General features: G+C 49.1%; 1 protein-coding gene across 3 annotated transcripts in view; it reads left to right on the top strand.

Moving 5' to 3' along the window:
• The window catches only part of RXRG (retinoid X receptor gamma), a 40123-nt gene that overhangs the window by 9559 nt on the left and 16051 nt on the right, over positions 1 to 14513 (top strand). The window contains exon 2 of one of the 3 annotated variants that reach the window (XM_074597290.1): positions 7884 to 8191. The exons of the other annotated variants lie outside the window; for them this stretch is intronic. Coding sequence (XP_074453391.1) covers positions 8143 to 8191 — 49 coding nt within the window. The 5' untranslated portion in view covers positions 7884 to 8142. The remainder of the gene's footprint in view (positions 1 to 7883; positions 8192 to 14513) is intronic. 3 annotated transcript variants of the gene reach the window in all.

The following is a 14513-nucleotide window of genomic DNA, read 5'->3' as shown; positions in this document are numbered from 1 at the left end:
AGCTGCACAGGAGGCTGTGCCATCTGCCGTGGGGGATGCAGGTGGGATCCCTTTGTGGTCTTGTGCAGGGAAGTGCTGTGACAAGACCTTCCCCACCCCGTGCTGAGCTTTGGCAGCCATCAACAAATGCAAGGTCCAGCAGACACCTTGTGTGGCTGGGCTGTCTGCCCGTCAGCTTTGTGCCACCCAGCTCAAGCTCTTGACAAGGAGGGGAACATAGTCTACTCACAAACGTCCAGGTTTGCCAGCAAAAGAGAATGAAGAATGGAGCAGGATCCAGAAAGAAAAAGAAAAAAAGCTTTCTGAAGTTTTCTAGGAGTTCTGCGGAGATAGGTGGGGTGACTGAGTTTCACTCTAGGTAGTTAGTTTCTGGGTAGTCAGAGAAGCCCTGAAATCAGTAGGTTTTTTGTTACTGAGGGTGGCTTGGTTTTGTGTTTGGTGGTTTTTTTTTTTTTTTTTTTTTTTTAGATTCGTTGTCCTTGCAAGCAATAATGCAAGGGTAACCTGGTTAAGGAACCCACCTTCTGTTGAAATATTTCCTCTGAGAAATGGTGGTTGTGGGGAAAATGGCAAAATTGCAAGCAGTTGCATGGGCTGTGTCTTCTAAGGTTTCGCTGACAACTTTTTTTCAGGTGATGAGGAAATCTGGGTCTTCAGGGTGTAATTTTCTTTGAAGGAAGGTAACCTAGCTGTTTTCAGGCATTTTGCAGAAATCACAGTTTCACGTTGTGTATACAGCAGCGTTAAAGAGGGGCTTGCATTTAAATGACAACCTGTAGGTCCTCTGGCACTCTGATTGGAAAGTTTGGTTACAGAGTGGTACTAGTGAGGTATTAAGTGAACCTTTTCTTCACCTGTCCTTTCAAAGCCCCTTGCTGAACACCAAATGACACATCAAAGTGGACTTTGTGAAGAGCTGAGTGTTCATTTCCCACCAAAACCTCCTCTGGACATGAGGGCTTTTTGGTCAGAGACTTGCCTTTGGATCTGAGTGACTTTAGCACTTGCCCATAGAAATCCTGGCTTCATTCAGTCCTCATCCAACCTGGAATCCTGATTTTATAGTCCAGTTTGCTGCCTTGCACCACTGACGAGAAGTCAGGTGCTTACCTTGAAGTGCAGAGGGATGCGTGACTCTCCCGGTTGCGGTCTTGCGGTTCCTTTTTTATCTCTACGATCTTTATTCCAGCAAAGCTACAAAGGTGGAGTGACTTGTCTGAAAGCAGGCAGGGAGCCACGAGCTCCCAAACCCTGAGTGAGCACTCTGTTGACCCAACCATTGCTCCTCAATACAATGCATGCCCAAACCTCTATCTGGTGTAGCACAAATCCCCTGTATTATGGGCTTGCTTATTCCCCTGTGAACCCAACCCAAAGCAATGGATGCTTTTAATAAAAAACACACATTTTCCAGAGGGTCCAAATGGCTATTTTTTTGGATCCACCTTCCCAGGAATACTTTGCTGCTTTTCCATGACGCTACTGCTGCTGACCTTTCCGCTCTGGCAAGGGGGAGTCGCTGGGAAGCACATAGGCAGCAATTCTTTGCTGTTACAAAGGCTGGGATTGTTGGCGGCTTGACGCCCCAGAAAGTGTCTAATTGACTTGACTCTCTCTAGCTGGGCTCCGAATGGATTTTCTGCCTCAGGATATCTAGGCATTATAGTGGACCTGTTGTTTTAGCTCCTCGCATGATATTAAAAAGCGTATTGTTGGAGCAGAAAGCGTGAGTCAGAACGGATGTGCAGAGGGAACTGCCTGTCGCCCTGCAAATGAGTGCCAGCACAGAGGAATGGAGCAAGACGGGGTCACCTGCCATCCGCAGTTAGGGGCTGAGAAGTGTCTTAGAGCATCCCAGAGAATGAGCTTGCCTTGGTGGTATAGATACTACTTCGTATTCAGAGATGGACACATGTAAACCTGCCCTTTGCATCTCAAATAAGGAACATTAGCATTAAAATATGTCCTCTAGTAATTTTGCAATATTTGTCCATTCCAGTGCAGGCTTGGTCCCAGGTGCCCTCTGGGCTGGGAAGACGGCTTGCTCAGGTGTCTCTGTCACCCTGTCATCTGGCACTGATGCCTGGGAGCGCCTCACCTGCATCTGTGTCAAAATGTGCTTGTGCCACCACTGGTGCCTGCCTGGGGAGGTAATTCCCTGGGAGGAGTGGGCAGCTGGGCCCCGCAACCAGCAAAGCTGCTGGAGGCGCTTAGGCAGGCGTAAGAGGATTGGGTGACACCGCTGATTAGTGTCGAGGGCCTCATTATGGTGCTAGTAATTGAAGGTCTCCCAAGGTTTAAACAGACTGGGAATTATCTGCCTTCAGAGCCTGCTGTTGGCTGCATGGGACGGTGCTTTCTGCAAGGTAGGCAGTGCCCTCCCTGGAGCAGCCTGGCTCTGGGGGTGGTGGCCCGTGCCCTCCAGACCCTGGGGAAGGGGACCCATGGCGGGTGGCAACCGTGGGGCTCAGAGAGATGGGGAGGGCCTGGGGAGGAGGAGAGGGCAGGCTGTGTTACTGCAGGTGTGTTTGTGGTGCTGCTGTTTGAATGCGCTTGCTACTGGTAATTGCATTAGCCCAGTAGGGCTCTGGGACTAATTTTATTAGCTTGGTGTCTGTGATTATTGCTTTACAAGAGACAGCGGTGAGAAAGGGCAAGGCTGGGTGGGGAGGGGATGATGCAGTAGCTCCATCCCCAAGGAATCATAGGGAACACATTGCTTTTGGTGGCTTTTGCGTGTCTCAGGCCAATGCCAACTGGTACAGCAGATAGACAAGGTTGGTTCAGTCTGTTGATTAGCCTTGAGAAACCCAGTTTCAAGTCCCTGCTCTGCCACTGACTTCCTGTTTGGCCCTGAGCATGTCACCTGGTGTCTGCGTGTCCTCCCTCAGAGGCAAGCAGGGAGGGGAATGGGCATTTAGGCTCCTGGGGCACTCAGCCTGGTAGCCCCTGTTGTACCTCACTAGCCATATGAAGGGAGTCCCAGCAGCCCGTGGGCAGTGGGTTTTCTCTGGGACTCTGTAGCCCCGAAGCAGTGTGTCGGGAGGGTATACATGTAGCTGAAGGGTTATGAGGGCTGCAACCTTTTTATTTGCATAGACTGTTGCCACATGCACAACAATAGGATGCCGCTGACTTTAAACAGAGATGCGATGGGGGACTGATGGGATTTTGTCATGTTTGGAGTTTTCCTGGTTCAATCCAATGTGCAGGGAATAGGGACTGTACTTAATCTCTAGATTTCATGGTTCTGGGGCAGGGTGGGGTAAGATTATTCCGCTTTAGGCCTTTCCACGTTTAGGGTCTGGCTCCAGAGACCAGCATCTCAAAAGCCTTGATGGAGTAGTGCTGGGAGGTCTTTCAGATACTGTTCCAACACGCTGCTGAAATATTAGCTGCAGTATGTTGGCCTTGGAAAGCTAATGAGGAGGTGCATGAATTGGGGACCCAAACACAAGGTTAATATCTCAGTTGGCTTCAATCAGCACTACTTTATTGGGAGTATCACTGTGACTGATGCCCCCCATGGCATTCAGCATCCCGTGGCAATGGTTTTCCTTCCTAAAATAACAGTGGCAATCATAATGTCTTCTCCTTTTACATAACAAGGAGGGGAAATAAAAAGCACTCAATTTGAAGCAGTGACTTGTGCAATTTCAGATAGAAAGTGAGGGGCTGCCTCTGTGTGGTCCTGCCGTACCTCTTAAGAGAGGCTGAGCTGGTTCTTGGAGTCTGTCACAGACTGATCTGGGTACAGGGGCTGGAGCCTCTCCATACCCCAAAACCCATGGTGGTCCCCTAAGTGAATTGCCCGATGCTTGCGTTGCCTGAGGAAAAGGCCTGGAGGGGTTTCCTTGGAGTCAGTCAGTGTGTGTGCATGTGTTCTGCAGCACTAAGCACTCACTAACCCAGATCTGCTAAAAATCAATAAAGTAATCCACTTACTGCTTGGGACTGCCACCCTTTTTAAGGAGCTCAGAGCTGTTTTGTCTTCTTTCCTCTCCCCTTTCTTCTAAGCTGGAAGAAAGAAAAGAGGGATGGGGAAGGGGGTGTTGGCAGAGCTGGGCTAAAATCAGGCTCTTTGCTCTGGGCAGATCAATAAAAATAATTCCCCACTAAAACTTCATTAGGATGGAATTAAAGCTGCTGAGATCCTGTGTGGCTGGGAAGAATTAATGCTACTACTAAATCTGAGCATGGTTGGTGCTTAAAACGCAAAGCTGCTTCATTGCTCACACCTCCCCATCCCAGTGCTGCTGGGGCTGGACTGGTCGTGCCACTGGCTCTGCTCCCACTCTGCCCCACGACTGCTTGGTGTGGGCTTGGCTGGAGGCACAGCCCTCTCGTCTAGCCTGAGGACAAGGGACAAGCCAGGCTGAGATGGTGGCAAGGCGCAACTCAAGCGGGTGGAAGCAAAGCTGTTGTGCAAAGGTGGATTTGTGTCTTGAAACAGTGGCTTGATTCTGAGTGCTGGTGGGGACTGGGGGTAGATGGCCCTGGTGTGTCTGTGAGTGCTGGTGGGGACAGGGGGTAGATGGCCCTGGTGTGTCTCTGCAGGGTGATGGACAGATGATGGGAAAGGTTTGGGTGGGTGCTGGACAGGCAGGCTTCCCATCATGCTAGAGCTTTCCCTGACACTGAATTGGAGAAACATCCCTCAGGCAGGCTGTGCGTGAGGCTGTACACAGTCTCTCGGTTCTGTGGAAGTCTTGGATCTTATTGAGGGGGTGTGTATGAAAATCACTTCTTCTGGAAGCAGATTGTTTGTTGGGGTTTTTGATTGACAAATGTTTCTTTTGGTCTTGTCATAGAGGAAAAAAAATTTACCCTGCTGAGAAATCCAATTTTCTATCTAGAGATTAGAACAAGCCACCTTGCAGCCAGCTCCTCCACTGCATTCTGGGTCCCTGCTTGCAGAGCCTTGGGGCATCCCTGCCCCATGCCTGGCTCTTGCCTGCTGCCCCTAACAAGGATCCCCAGTGTGGCTGTTAAAGGACAGCATGGGAGGCAAAGCCAGCATTATCCTGAAACAGCAAACTTTGCCTATGGGTTAGAAATCCCTGTGGTTGCCAGTGACCTGATGCCACTTGGATTAAGGCAGGGTGGAGAGGAGTTTGGAGGGTCCCATAGGTGAATGTGGGGCAGCACCCACTGAAACAGGAGCTGTGCCTACAGCTTCTGCACAAGGATGTAGCTGTGGACGCTTGGAGAATGGCTGGCCCTTGCTGAGGATGTTCGCTGGGGATGTCCTCATTGCATGTTGGGATGGTGGCAGCGGAGGACACAAGCTCAGCTGAACAGGGAGAGGGACAGAACATAACACCACACGGTGAGATGCTGTTGTGTTACGCTCTTGTGCAGGTTATCAAACCCTCTGGTCTCCCTTCCCCAGAGCTCAAAACTTGTGGGGTGTGTAAGCACGCTGCTTGGCTGCTTCTCTTCCTCTGAAGCAGTTCTGCAGTGCTGTTTCTGTTTGTGCAATAAAACAAATGAGATGTGAAAGTTAGCCAGATAGAAAATACAAGAGCGATCTCTTCTGTTTGTATTCCCCCTGCAACACTGCAGTTACTTGGTTTTTGCCTCAGTAGAACCTACTCTGAATACTGATCTCTCTCTTTTTTCTTTTTTTTTTTCTTTCTTTTAACTGTGAGAAAAAATAGTGCGCATATACCTGGGCCACAGCTAATGGGCTATGCAGAACACTGATACTATTGCCTGCAAACCTCCTTGTTCCTGGCACCAGTCTGGTTATCCATTCATTCAGTACCTAAAGGGGGCCTATAGGAGAGATGGGGAGAGACTCTTTATCAAGGAGTGTAGCGATAGTACGAGGGGTAACAGTTTTAAACTGGAAGAGGGTAGATTTAGATTAGATATTAGGAAGAAATTCTTGCCTGTGAGGGTGGTGAGGCACTGGAACAGGTTGCCCAGAGAAGCTGTGGCTGCCCCATCCCTGGAGGTGTTCAAGGCCAGGCTGGATGGGGCTTTGAGCAGCCTGGTCTGGTGGGAGGTGTCCTTGCCCAGGGCAGGGGGGTTGGAAATATATGACCTTTAAGGTCCTTTCCAACCCGAACCATTCTATGATTCTGCTAAGTGGAGATGTGCTCCCAAATGTTAGGCTCCTGTGCCTAGAAAAACTCCAAGTCATGGAGTAGCTCTGATGTACCTGCTGCCCATAAAGAGCTGTGTGTCCATGGCATGGTGTCCTCCTGATATCGCACATTATCAGGTGCTTGCAAACAGATTCAGTGCAGAAATAGGAGGAAGCCAAATCATCTTTCAGAAATAACTTAAAAATCATTAAGGGGGGGAACAACCCAAAACCCCCCCTAACCTTCCCTTGCTTAAACTCTCCAGCTGGAGAGAAAACGGGTATGTCAATGTCTGAGAGAGAAGCAAGAAATGGAGATAACAAGGGTAACCTTTCCTTCTGCACACGCAATACCTCGGGGCTGACAGCGCCTCAGTCAGCATCTGCCTGAGCTGCAGCTGGACGCTGTGAACGGCTCTGCCCTGGCATATTGCAGTGCCTTCCCCTTGTAGCGTGCTTAGTGCCAAAGGGCAGCGTGGGCCCTCGGGTGATCTGGAGGGGGCCAAGAGCCAGCAGGGCCCTTGAAGGATGCCAAACATCCTAGTCTGCTGTTCTTCCCTCTTTGTTGTGTCGCTGCTTGCACGGCACGCTCCCCATCCTATATGCAGGGGTGGTTCGTGGCCCCTCTGGGAAGGCAGAGCCCCTTGCTAGCCCTGTGCCCCCTTTCTCTGCCATGTGGCTGGTGCCAAAGGCAACCTCCTCCTCCAACACAGCCCTGCATGTGAGTCAATGCAGACCTCGGTCTCTGCTCACTTTACAACCTTGGGCAAAATTCCTGCCTCCTCCATTCCTTCCAGGTGATTTCATCCCAGGTCACCCAGATCAGAAACCAGAAACAATGGGCTGTGCTGTTGCCTGCATCCCTGCCTCTTCCCCAGAATTGCAGCGGTTGGGCAGGGGGCTTTGCCCGGCGGGGAACTGGGACTGCTCTCCGTCCTGAGCACCAGTCACTGGAGGACGCAGCACTTGGAGACTGCATGTGGCTTTGCCTCAATCTGGCAACTGGCTGCTTGTTTCTGCTTGTTTCTCCCTATTTTCTGCAGTACTTTGTTGTCAGGGTGGTGGGCATTAAATTGAAGTTGTGGATGTGCGTATGGAACTGTCTGTGAAGCATACTGCCTTCTGCTGCCATGGCTGTGAACGCTTTACTGACTCTGTATGTGGCATGGATTGAGCCCCCTGGGCTCTGTTCTGTGTCCCTACCTCTTCTCATCCCATACAGCTTTAGCAACTGGCTAATGATGCTTTTTTGGGGTGGCTTGTGTGTTTTTTGAACCCCATTGGATGGGGTCGGGGAGGGGAATTGAACTTGCAGCTCCACTAGCCCCAGGAAGGTCCTGATTCTCCTCAGCCCTGGCTGTGTTTCCTTGGGGTGACTGCAATCTGTCACTGCAAGGGCCACGACTTGATGCCAGGAGCACAGCCGAGGCAAGGCTTGGTGTGGGATGGGTGCACAGAGCTTCTTGCCCCAAAGTGCTGGGATGATTGCAGGTCTGCTCCTGCCCAGTCTGTCAGCCAGCCTGTCCTCTGGGTGAGGGTTGGCCCTTCCCGTCTTCGGAAAACACCTCCATATGGCTGGGGCTAGTATAACTAATAAACTGCATCGAGTCTTCACTGGTGGAAAAGCAAAGCACCCCCCTCCTTCTCCACAATGCTCCTCCCCTAAACAACCTAACCTCCCCCCCACTACACACCTCCTCCCAATTTCTGATCTATACCAGAGCAGTCATGCATTGATCACCATCTTATCTGGGCGATTATGCTACCCGGAGGCTCTGCCGTGAATTCACAGGGAGCCGAGACAGCTGAGCACGGGAGCCAGCCCTGAGCGGCGGCGAACAAGAGCATGTCTTATCCCAGCGAGCAGCTGCTGCCGGCGTGAAGGGAGGATGAGGCCACGGGAGGAGACATCTGCCCCGGCACCCTCCGAGAGCCCCTGCTCTTCCAGAGCCATGTCCCGACCCTGGCGGGCTGCGCCACGCTCCAGGCAGCTTTGAAGTTAGAGGAGGCAGTTGTGTTTAGAAAGGCAAGAGATGAACTGAAGATTAAACATGTATGGGAATTATCCTCACTTCATTAAGTTTCCTGCAGGCTTTGGCAGTAAGTATTTTACTTGCGTTTGCAATCTGTGCCTTCTGGGTGAGGTGGAGGAACAGATCCCACAGTAGGAATATGGAGGGGGGGAGGGAATTTAAAAACATGTTTAACCTAGCTCGTATGTGGCTGTAACCTACGATGCCTGTGTGCTATGATTGAGGCTGTCCTGTGATTATATGTGCTGTGAACTTCAGCACAGCCAAACCAAGCCGCCTGAAATTATGCAGGCTTGAGTCAAACCACGACTTTTTGCTCTGAAGTTTAGTATATGGCATTTGAGAGATGCATGTATGTGTTTGTGTGTGACAGACTGAATCTATTCATTGAAAGAATAGGATCAAACCAACTAAGTATCTTTCCAGTTGCCTTTTTATTAAGTTGTTGGAGGAAAAAATTAACTTTTAAAACACAAAACATCCCCCAAGAAATTCTGAAGAGGGCTCTTTCCTTGCCCAGTGGCTGTCTCCTGCCCTTGTGACACAGATACCTCCATAATCGCGTGAAGCTGTGTCAGATTAGCCAAATGAGGCTGCACAGCGAGACAACGGTCTGCGAAGGGCTGTGTCTGCATGGCTATGAGCCGCAATACCCCCGCGCACACCAGCCGTGAGCCAGCCCCAGTTGCAGAAACCAGAACCGCTCTTGCGGGGGGAAAAAAGGGCTTTGCAATTACTGGGGTGCTCTCGTTATTTTTATCTGAAGTTGTTATTCTTGCTCTAGCGTGGGGGACATGTAAGGGGAATGGGCTGAGGAGATGTAGGGGAGCAGGCAGGTTGGAGCGCTTGGCTGCAAGGGGCTGGGAGCACCCACATATTGGCTGCTGGCAAAATATTGATGCCGCTCCAGGGAAGTTACAGTGCGTTGTCACTTGTGGACATGCAAAGTCTTAGTGTCTCTGGAAAACTAGTCAGGTTGTTCCCAGCCCTTCAGGGTGGATAAATGCCTCCGGGACCCTCCCTGGAGGCCCCTGGGCTGTATACATCAATCTGTTATTTCTCTACTAGAGAAGAGGTTTGTGCAGACATTGGATTGCACATGGGGTGTTCCCACTATGTGTGCATATATATATTTCATTTTTTTTCCCTCCCTCTTGCACCAGATGCTCACCTCTGGTAACTCTCCAACTCCAGAAAAGTCATTGGTATTACATCAAGTCGTCCTCAAGTTTCATAAGCGCCTGACTTTCCAAAATACCTTTTTTTAGGCAGTTTCTGCAGAAAAGAGATGACTTGTTGGAAGAGTCTATTGCTCACTGGTGTTTTTAAGGAATCAGCCAAACTTTCTCCTATTGCTGCAATGAGAGTGAAACAATAGAAGTGTTATTTGTGTTTAATTTGTTGAGTATTACAAATTCGCAAGGAAGTGAAAGAGAAGTGACATTCAAACTAATCTTCATAGGAACCAGGCACAGATCCCTGTAGAGACAGAGGTCACAGCATTCAGCAGAGCCTTTGGGACATTTCTAGGAGAGGAAATTGGTAGTAGAAGCAGAGGTAATTCTGCTCCACCAATAAAGGCAAAGGCACTATTCTCCATCCCACCAACTGTTCAAGATGCTGTGACTTTAACTTTAATTTAAAAATGTATTTAACTGGTGTTAGTCTTAGTGTCTCTGGAAAACTAGTCAGGTTGTTCCCAGCCCTTCAGGGTGGATAAATGCCTCCAGGACCCTCTCTGGAGGCCCTGCTTCTAACCTGCTTCTAACCTGGTTTAGGAAAACAGAAGAGTTTTCTGCAGGTGGACTGCTGACAGAGATGCAAAAGCATTGGCCAAGTTATGTGTTGGCTGCTTTAAAACAGTCGCTGTGGCCTGTCCTATGCACCCTGGATGCTATAGAACTGCAGGTCACTGCTCACATCTACACTACCCTTAAAGCTGGAGGGCTTCCATGCTCCTAAGACAGCTTGAGGGGCCTGGGAGCTTGCAGGTGGTGTGGGGGCTGCCTCTCCCTGCATTGTTTGGTCTCCAGAGAGGGATTTCTGGCTGTTTGAGAGGGCAATTGGTGCTCTGGCCAGACAACTTCAGGGCCCGTGGGTTATATGAGAGGACACTTTGAGAGGGATGAAGCAGGGGGAATCACAGTGACCATCAGTGGTGGTGTGGTGTGTCAGATTCCTACTGCTGTGGGATGCTCACCACAAAGCCCATGCCAGCAACCTGCATCTCTGGCAGGTCCACAATATGTTCATTGTCTTTGCTGCTCCCTCTCCTTTAAAAATAGCTACGAAACTGTTCCTTGTCCAGTTTGTGCTGTCACCATGAAGGGGGACATCAGGATGGTGGAAAAGGGCAGTGTCCACACTAGACTGTCAGCTTGTTGCATTCATTGTTCTTGCATTGTGTTGCTGGAGGGCAGAGTTAAGGTGATGTGGCTGCTCCTGTTCAGCACGTCTAGCTCTTACTGGATTTAGATTTCCTTTTGCTCTGACATTTTGGGCTTCATGTTGAGCATAACAGCAAAAAGCAAAAAAGTTTGCTTTCTTTTTTGCATTCAAGTAACTGTTGCTTATGCTTTAACTTAATTTTATCTGTGTTCAGCTTAGAAATAAGGTACGCATTTTTGATGGTGTGTGACCGTCACTTTGGCCTTAAATGTCTGAATAACACCATCGAATTTGAGAATGTACACACACAAATTGGTAATAAGCACATCATTTGCAATGAGGAAAGGACAGGCTCTAAAGTGTTCTTGATGAGTTTGCAGAGTAGCAGGGAAAAAGTATTCAGATGAGTCACCCTTACACATCTAAAGCAGGAGATGTATGCTAAGGCAAATGGATTTGCCTTCACGGCCTGGGCTATAGGAGCAATGAAAGGGGTTCAAAATGTGGTTTTATTCTCCAGAAGGATGCATTTCACCTGGAGCCCAGATCCCAGGGCAAGGAAAGATGCTGTGCTGGCTGTCGTCTCTCTCTGAGCACTCTCTGGCACAGTTGGTTGGGGACAAGAACTAACTTGGCTCCTCCACAAAGTCTCTTTTATTAGTACTCATGTAACTTGGCCTGTGGCCACACCACCTCCGGCTGCAATCTTGTCAGCTCTCCCAAGCAAAGCAGGGTTAGGCCAGGTCGTTTGGGGGATAGGGAGAGGAAAACCCCAGTTGTGCCTGGAGTGGGGCTGCTGCCTGGCACCATTTCCATGTGTGATGGTCGCAGGTTTTGTGACCTGCAGCATGCTTTTTCCCTGGGTGTCACTACTTGAAGAGGGCTCTTTGGCACAGCAGAAATATGAGAAAATAGAGTGACTGGGAAGGTCCTGCAGCTAGGGAAATGCAGACTTCTTTTTTTATTTTATTTTTTTTTTAAAGCAGGAGACACATGCCTTCAACTGCCTGAGGCAGACATAGACCCTGCAGCCGGTTAGATCCTTTCTGATGGGGACCTGTTGCCTCTCCAGGAGTTTAAAGACCACTGTAGGAGTTTGTACATGTGTTGTTTTTTTTTTTTTCCTGATGGATGCTGTGCTGGAGATCCCACTTGGCAGGTGGAAAATCTGGTCAGACAATCATGAAAAACCCTTCAGGCCTCAAATTTAGCAATTTTTATTTCTTTAGAGATGAGAAACTTTATCCAACTCTTGTGTGTTACTGGGGTCACCTTATCCAACTCTTGTGTCTTACTGGGGTCACCAGAGGGATGTGATACATTGTTAGGGTGAGTAACTTTGCCTTGCAGTCCTTATTTTAATTATCTGACAAGCAATTGCTAAAAGAGTTGCTGGTTGGCAAGATCACCATAGTCACAGAGTTACCCTGTTATGCATGGTTCCTGTTAAAGTCATGGCAAAGCCTGTGTAGCTTCTGTGGATTGTGCTCCTTTCTTCCCTCCTCCTTAGCTTGTCTTCCTGGGGAAAAGAATATGTGGTTACGCTGCAGGTGTGTCTTTTCCAAAAGTCCTTGGACATATTAAGCTATTGACCCACTGTCCAATTTCAGTCAAATCAGACGAGGACCTCAAAATAGCATCTGATGCTGAGCCAGCACCAGGGCAGGTGAATGTCTCATGTGCTTCCAGCCCACTGCTGCTTGTGGGCCATGGTTTTGGATGGCCCCTGTTTGCAAGGACGGTGCAGGAGCATTACCTGAGAGAAGAAGCTCTTCCCACGTCCTGGAGAGCTAAGGGGAAACTTTCTCCTGCTTGTTGGTCTCCTCCTGTGCAGATCCCTGTTGCAAAAGCCCCTGTTCACGTTTGTGCCAGCACACCTCCAAAAATTTTTGTTCCTCTGACGTTAGCTGTCAGGGGAAGGCTGCATTATTTATTGACTCAGAGTTGAGTGGAAAGATGAAAGCACAAAGGTTACTGGACCTTAAAAGCAAGGCAAAAATAATAACCTTTCTGTAGGATATTAGCATGGCGATCTGTACCGCCTGTGGAGATCTGCTTGGACAGTTAAAAATATCACCAGAAAGGGAATAGTTTTTCAGTTTAGTCCGTGTATTAAACAAAAACTACTTCTGCAGTCATATCAGCAAAACTTTGATTCCAGTTAACATGGGTTCCCTCCTACATAACTGCATCCAGTTTCAGGAGTGTTTCTCACAGGTATTTCCCCTTGAAGGTCATCCCCAAGGACGAGCTGCCTGCCAAGCTGTACTTCCCACGCACACTCGTGCTCCTCAGCTGAAATCATCCCTTCTCTGTGTGTCTCTTCTCACTTCTTGGTGCTCTCTGATCTGTGGAGGTTGAAGTATCTGCGAAGTTTTGCTAGTCATGTGTCAGGCAGGGTGATTTGCTCCTTTAATTGTTCATGCCAATGGAATGAACCCTTTCTGTCTATATCTGAAGCCTGAGAGGCACAAGCGTGTTTTTCATTATTTGAAGAGTTTGTTCCAGCTTTTGATTCTCTCTGATATTTAAAAGAAAACCATGGAGGTTGAAAGTATCATCACCTCTAGGCTTGCCAGGGATCTGCAGGTCTCAGGAGGCCGGATTGCTTTAGGCCTTAGTTGAAGAAAGACCCCGGTGTTTAACACTGATACCTTTCCTCTCAAGGCTTTGCTAGGTGTTAGAGCTTTAACCAAAACCAACTTGTAACCCATGTTGGTTAAATAGACAGTGTATGTAGGACCTGGTTGTTTCTGGTGCCTGTGCGTTCTCATTCCACTTCCTGCTCAAACAGAATTGCTGAGACTGGTGTTTCCTGCCAGTATTTGGTTGAAAGTCAAGACACCTTTATCGGTTGCAGGCTGGACGCTTCTCTTCCCACTGCCTTGGCCGAGGCATTTTTGGCCCTGTGCTCTCTTGCAGCTTGTCTTTGCTTCCATGCCCGACTTTACCTGTGAAGCGCTGACAGAGGTATCCAAGCTGACTTTATTGAGCTAGTGTTGGTCCTGGACCAGTTGAGCTGTGTTAGCCCAGACCTGGCTGTTTAGCTTTGGTATGTTGGACCTGGAGCTCTATGCTCTGCAGGTACATCCGTCGGACACCTACGCTTCTACTGGGAGGTAGATGGTGTTCATCTATTCCTGATTTTGTGAGGCTGTTCATGCAAGTTCCCCACTTTGAACTAGGATTTTTGTGAAGATGAAGGTGAAACACAGATGTAAGTGGAGTATCAAAGCTTTGTGTCCTTGCTCAGCTTCAGTGGCTGGGGGGTGAATGTTGTCGATGTCCTCAAGGGCACTGTTTTTAAAAGGCAGAGAACAGAGTGGTTCTTAGGGTCTTCCCTCATTATTTTTTCTATTGTCAGCAGAGTTGTTTATGCTGACATTAGATGTGATCCTTATTCTGAATGCTAAAGCAACAGGGTGGATGTTGTGTCTTTCTGCACGCTTCCAACCCACCGCTGCTCTTTGCAGCAAGTGATGTGATGCATTTGCAGAGGTAGTTTGAAACAGCAAAGCACATGGAAGCAAATTTCTTTTTAAACTTTGCTTCCTATAAAGAGAAGGCTAATGTGTGTGCCTGTCTGTACAAGAGAGCTCATGGAGGGTTGATTTGAGGCGCTGGGTTCTCTGGGCACTGCATGTTCGCAGTGGAGACATCAGAGAATCCACACAAGGTAGTTCCCTCCTGTTCTCTCTTCCCCTGCATCTCCAGGAGAGAAATAAATACGATATGAGGCTTCCCTGAACCTACCTGTCCAAGCATTAATGGCAAGGGGGGAGATAGGGGAGAAAGACATGAACAGCCCCATTTGTGGATCAGAAATAAGCTGGTCTTGAATCTGGAGAATGTGGTTACGAGCAGTAGCAAGCCCTGTGCTTGATGCAGGGTCTCGGCCAGTCTTCCCCAGCAAAGGTGGGGGACCTGGCCAGTCTGGGAGCTGCATTTGGTGCCCATGGGCAGGGGCTGTGCCAGCTGCGGAGCCCTCGCCTCCCGACACA

Source organism: Larus michahellis, chromosome 8 (assembly GCF_964199755.1).
Source record: "Larus michahellis chromosome 8, bLarMic1.1, whole genome shotgun sequence".
Lineage (NCBI taxonomy): Eukaryota > Metazoa > Chordata > Aves > Charadriiformes > Laridae > Larus > Larus michahellis.
The sequence above is the reverse complement of the archived record's forward strand: the minus strand, read 5'-3'. Positions and strand labels throughout refer to the sequence as shown.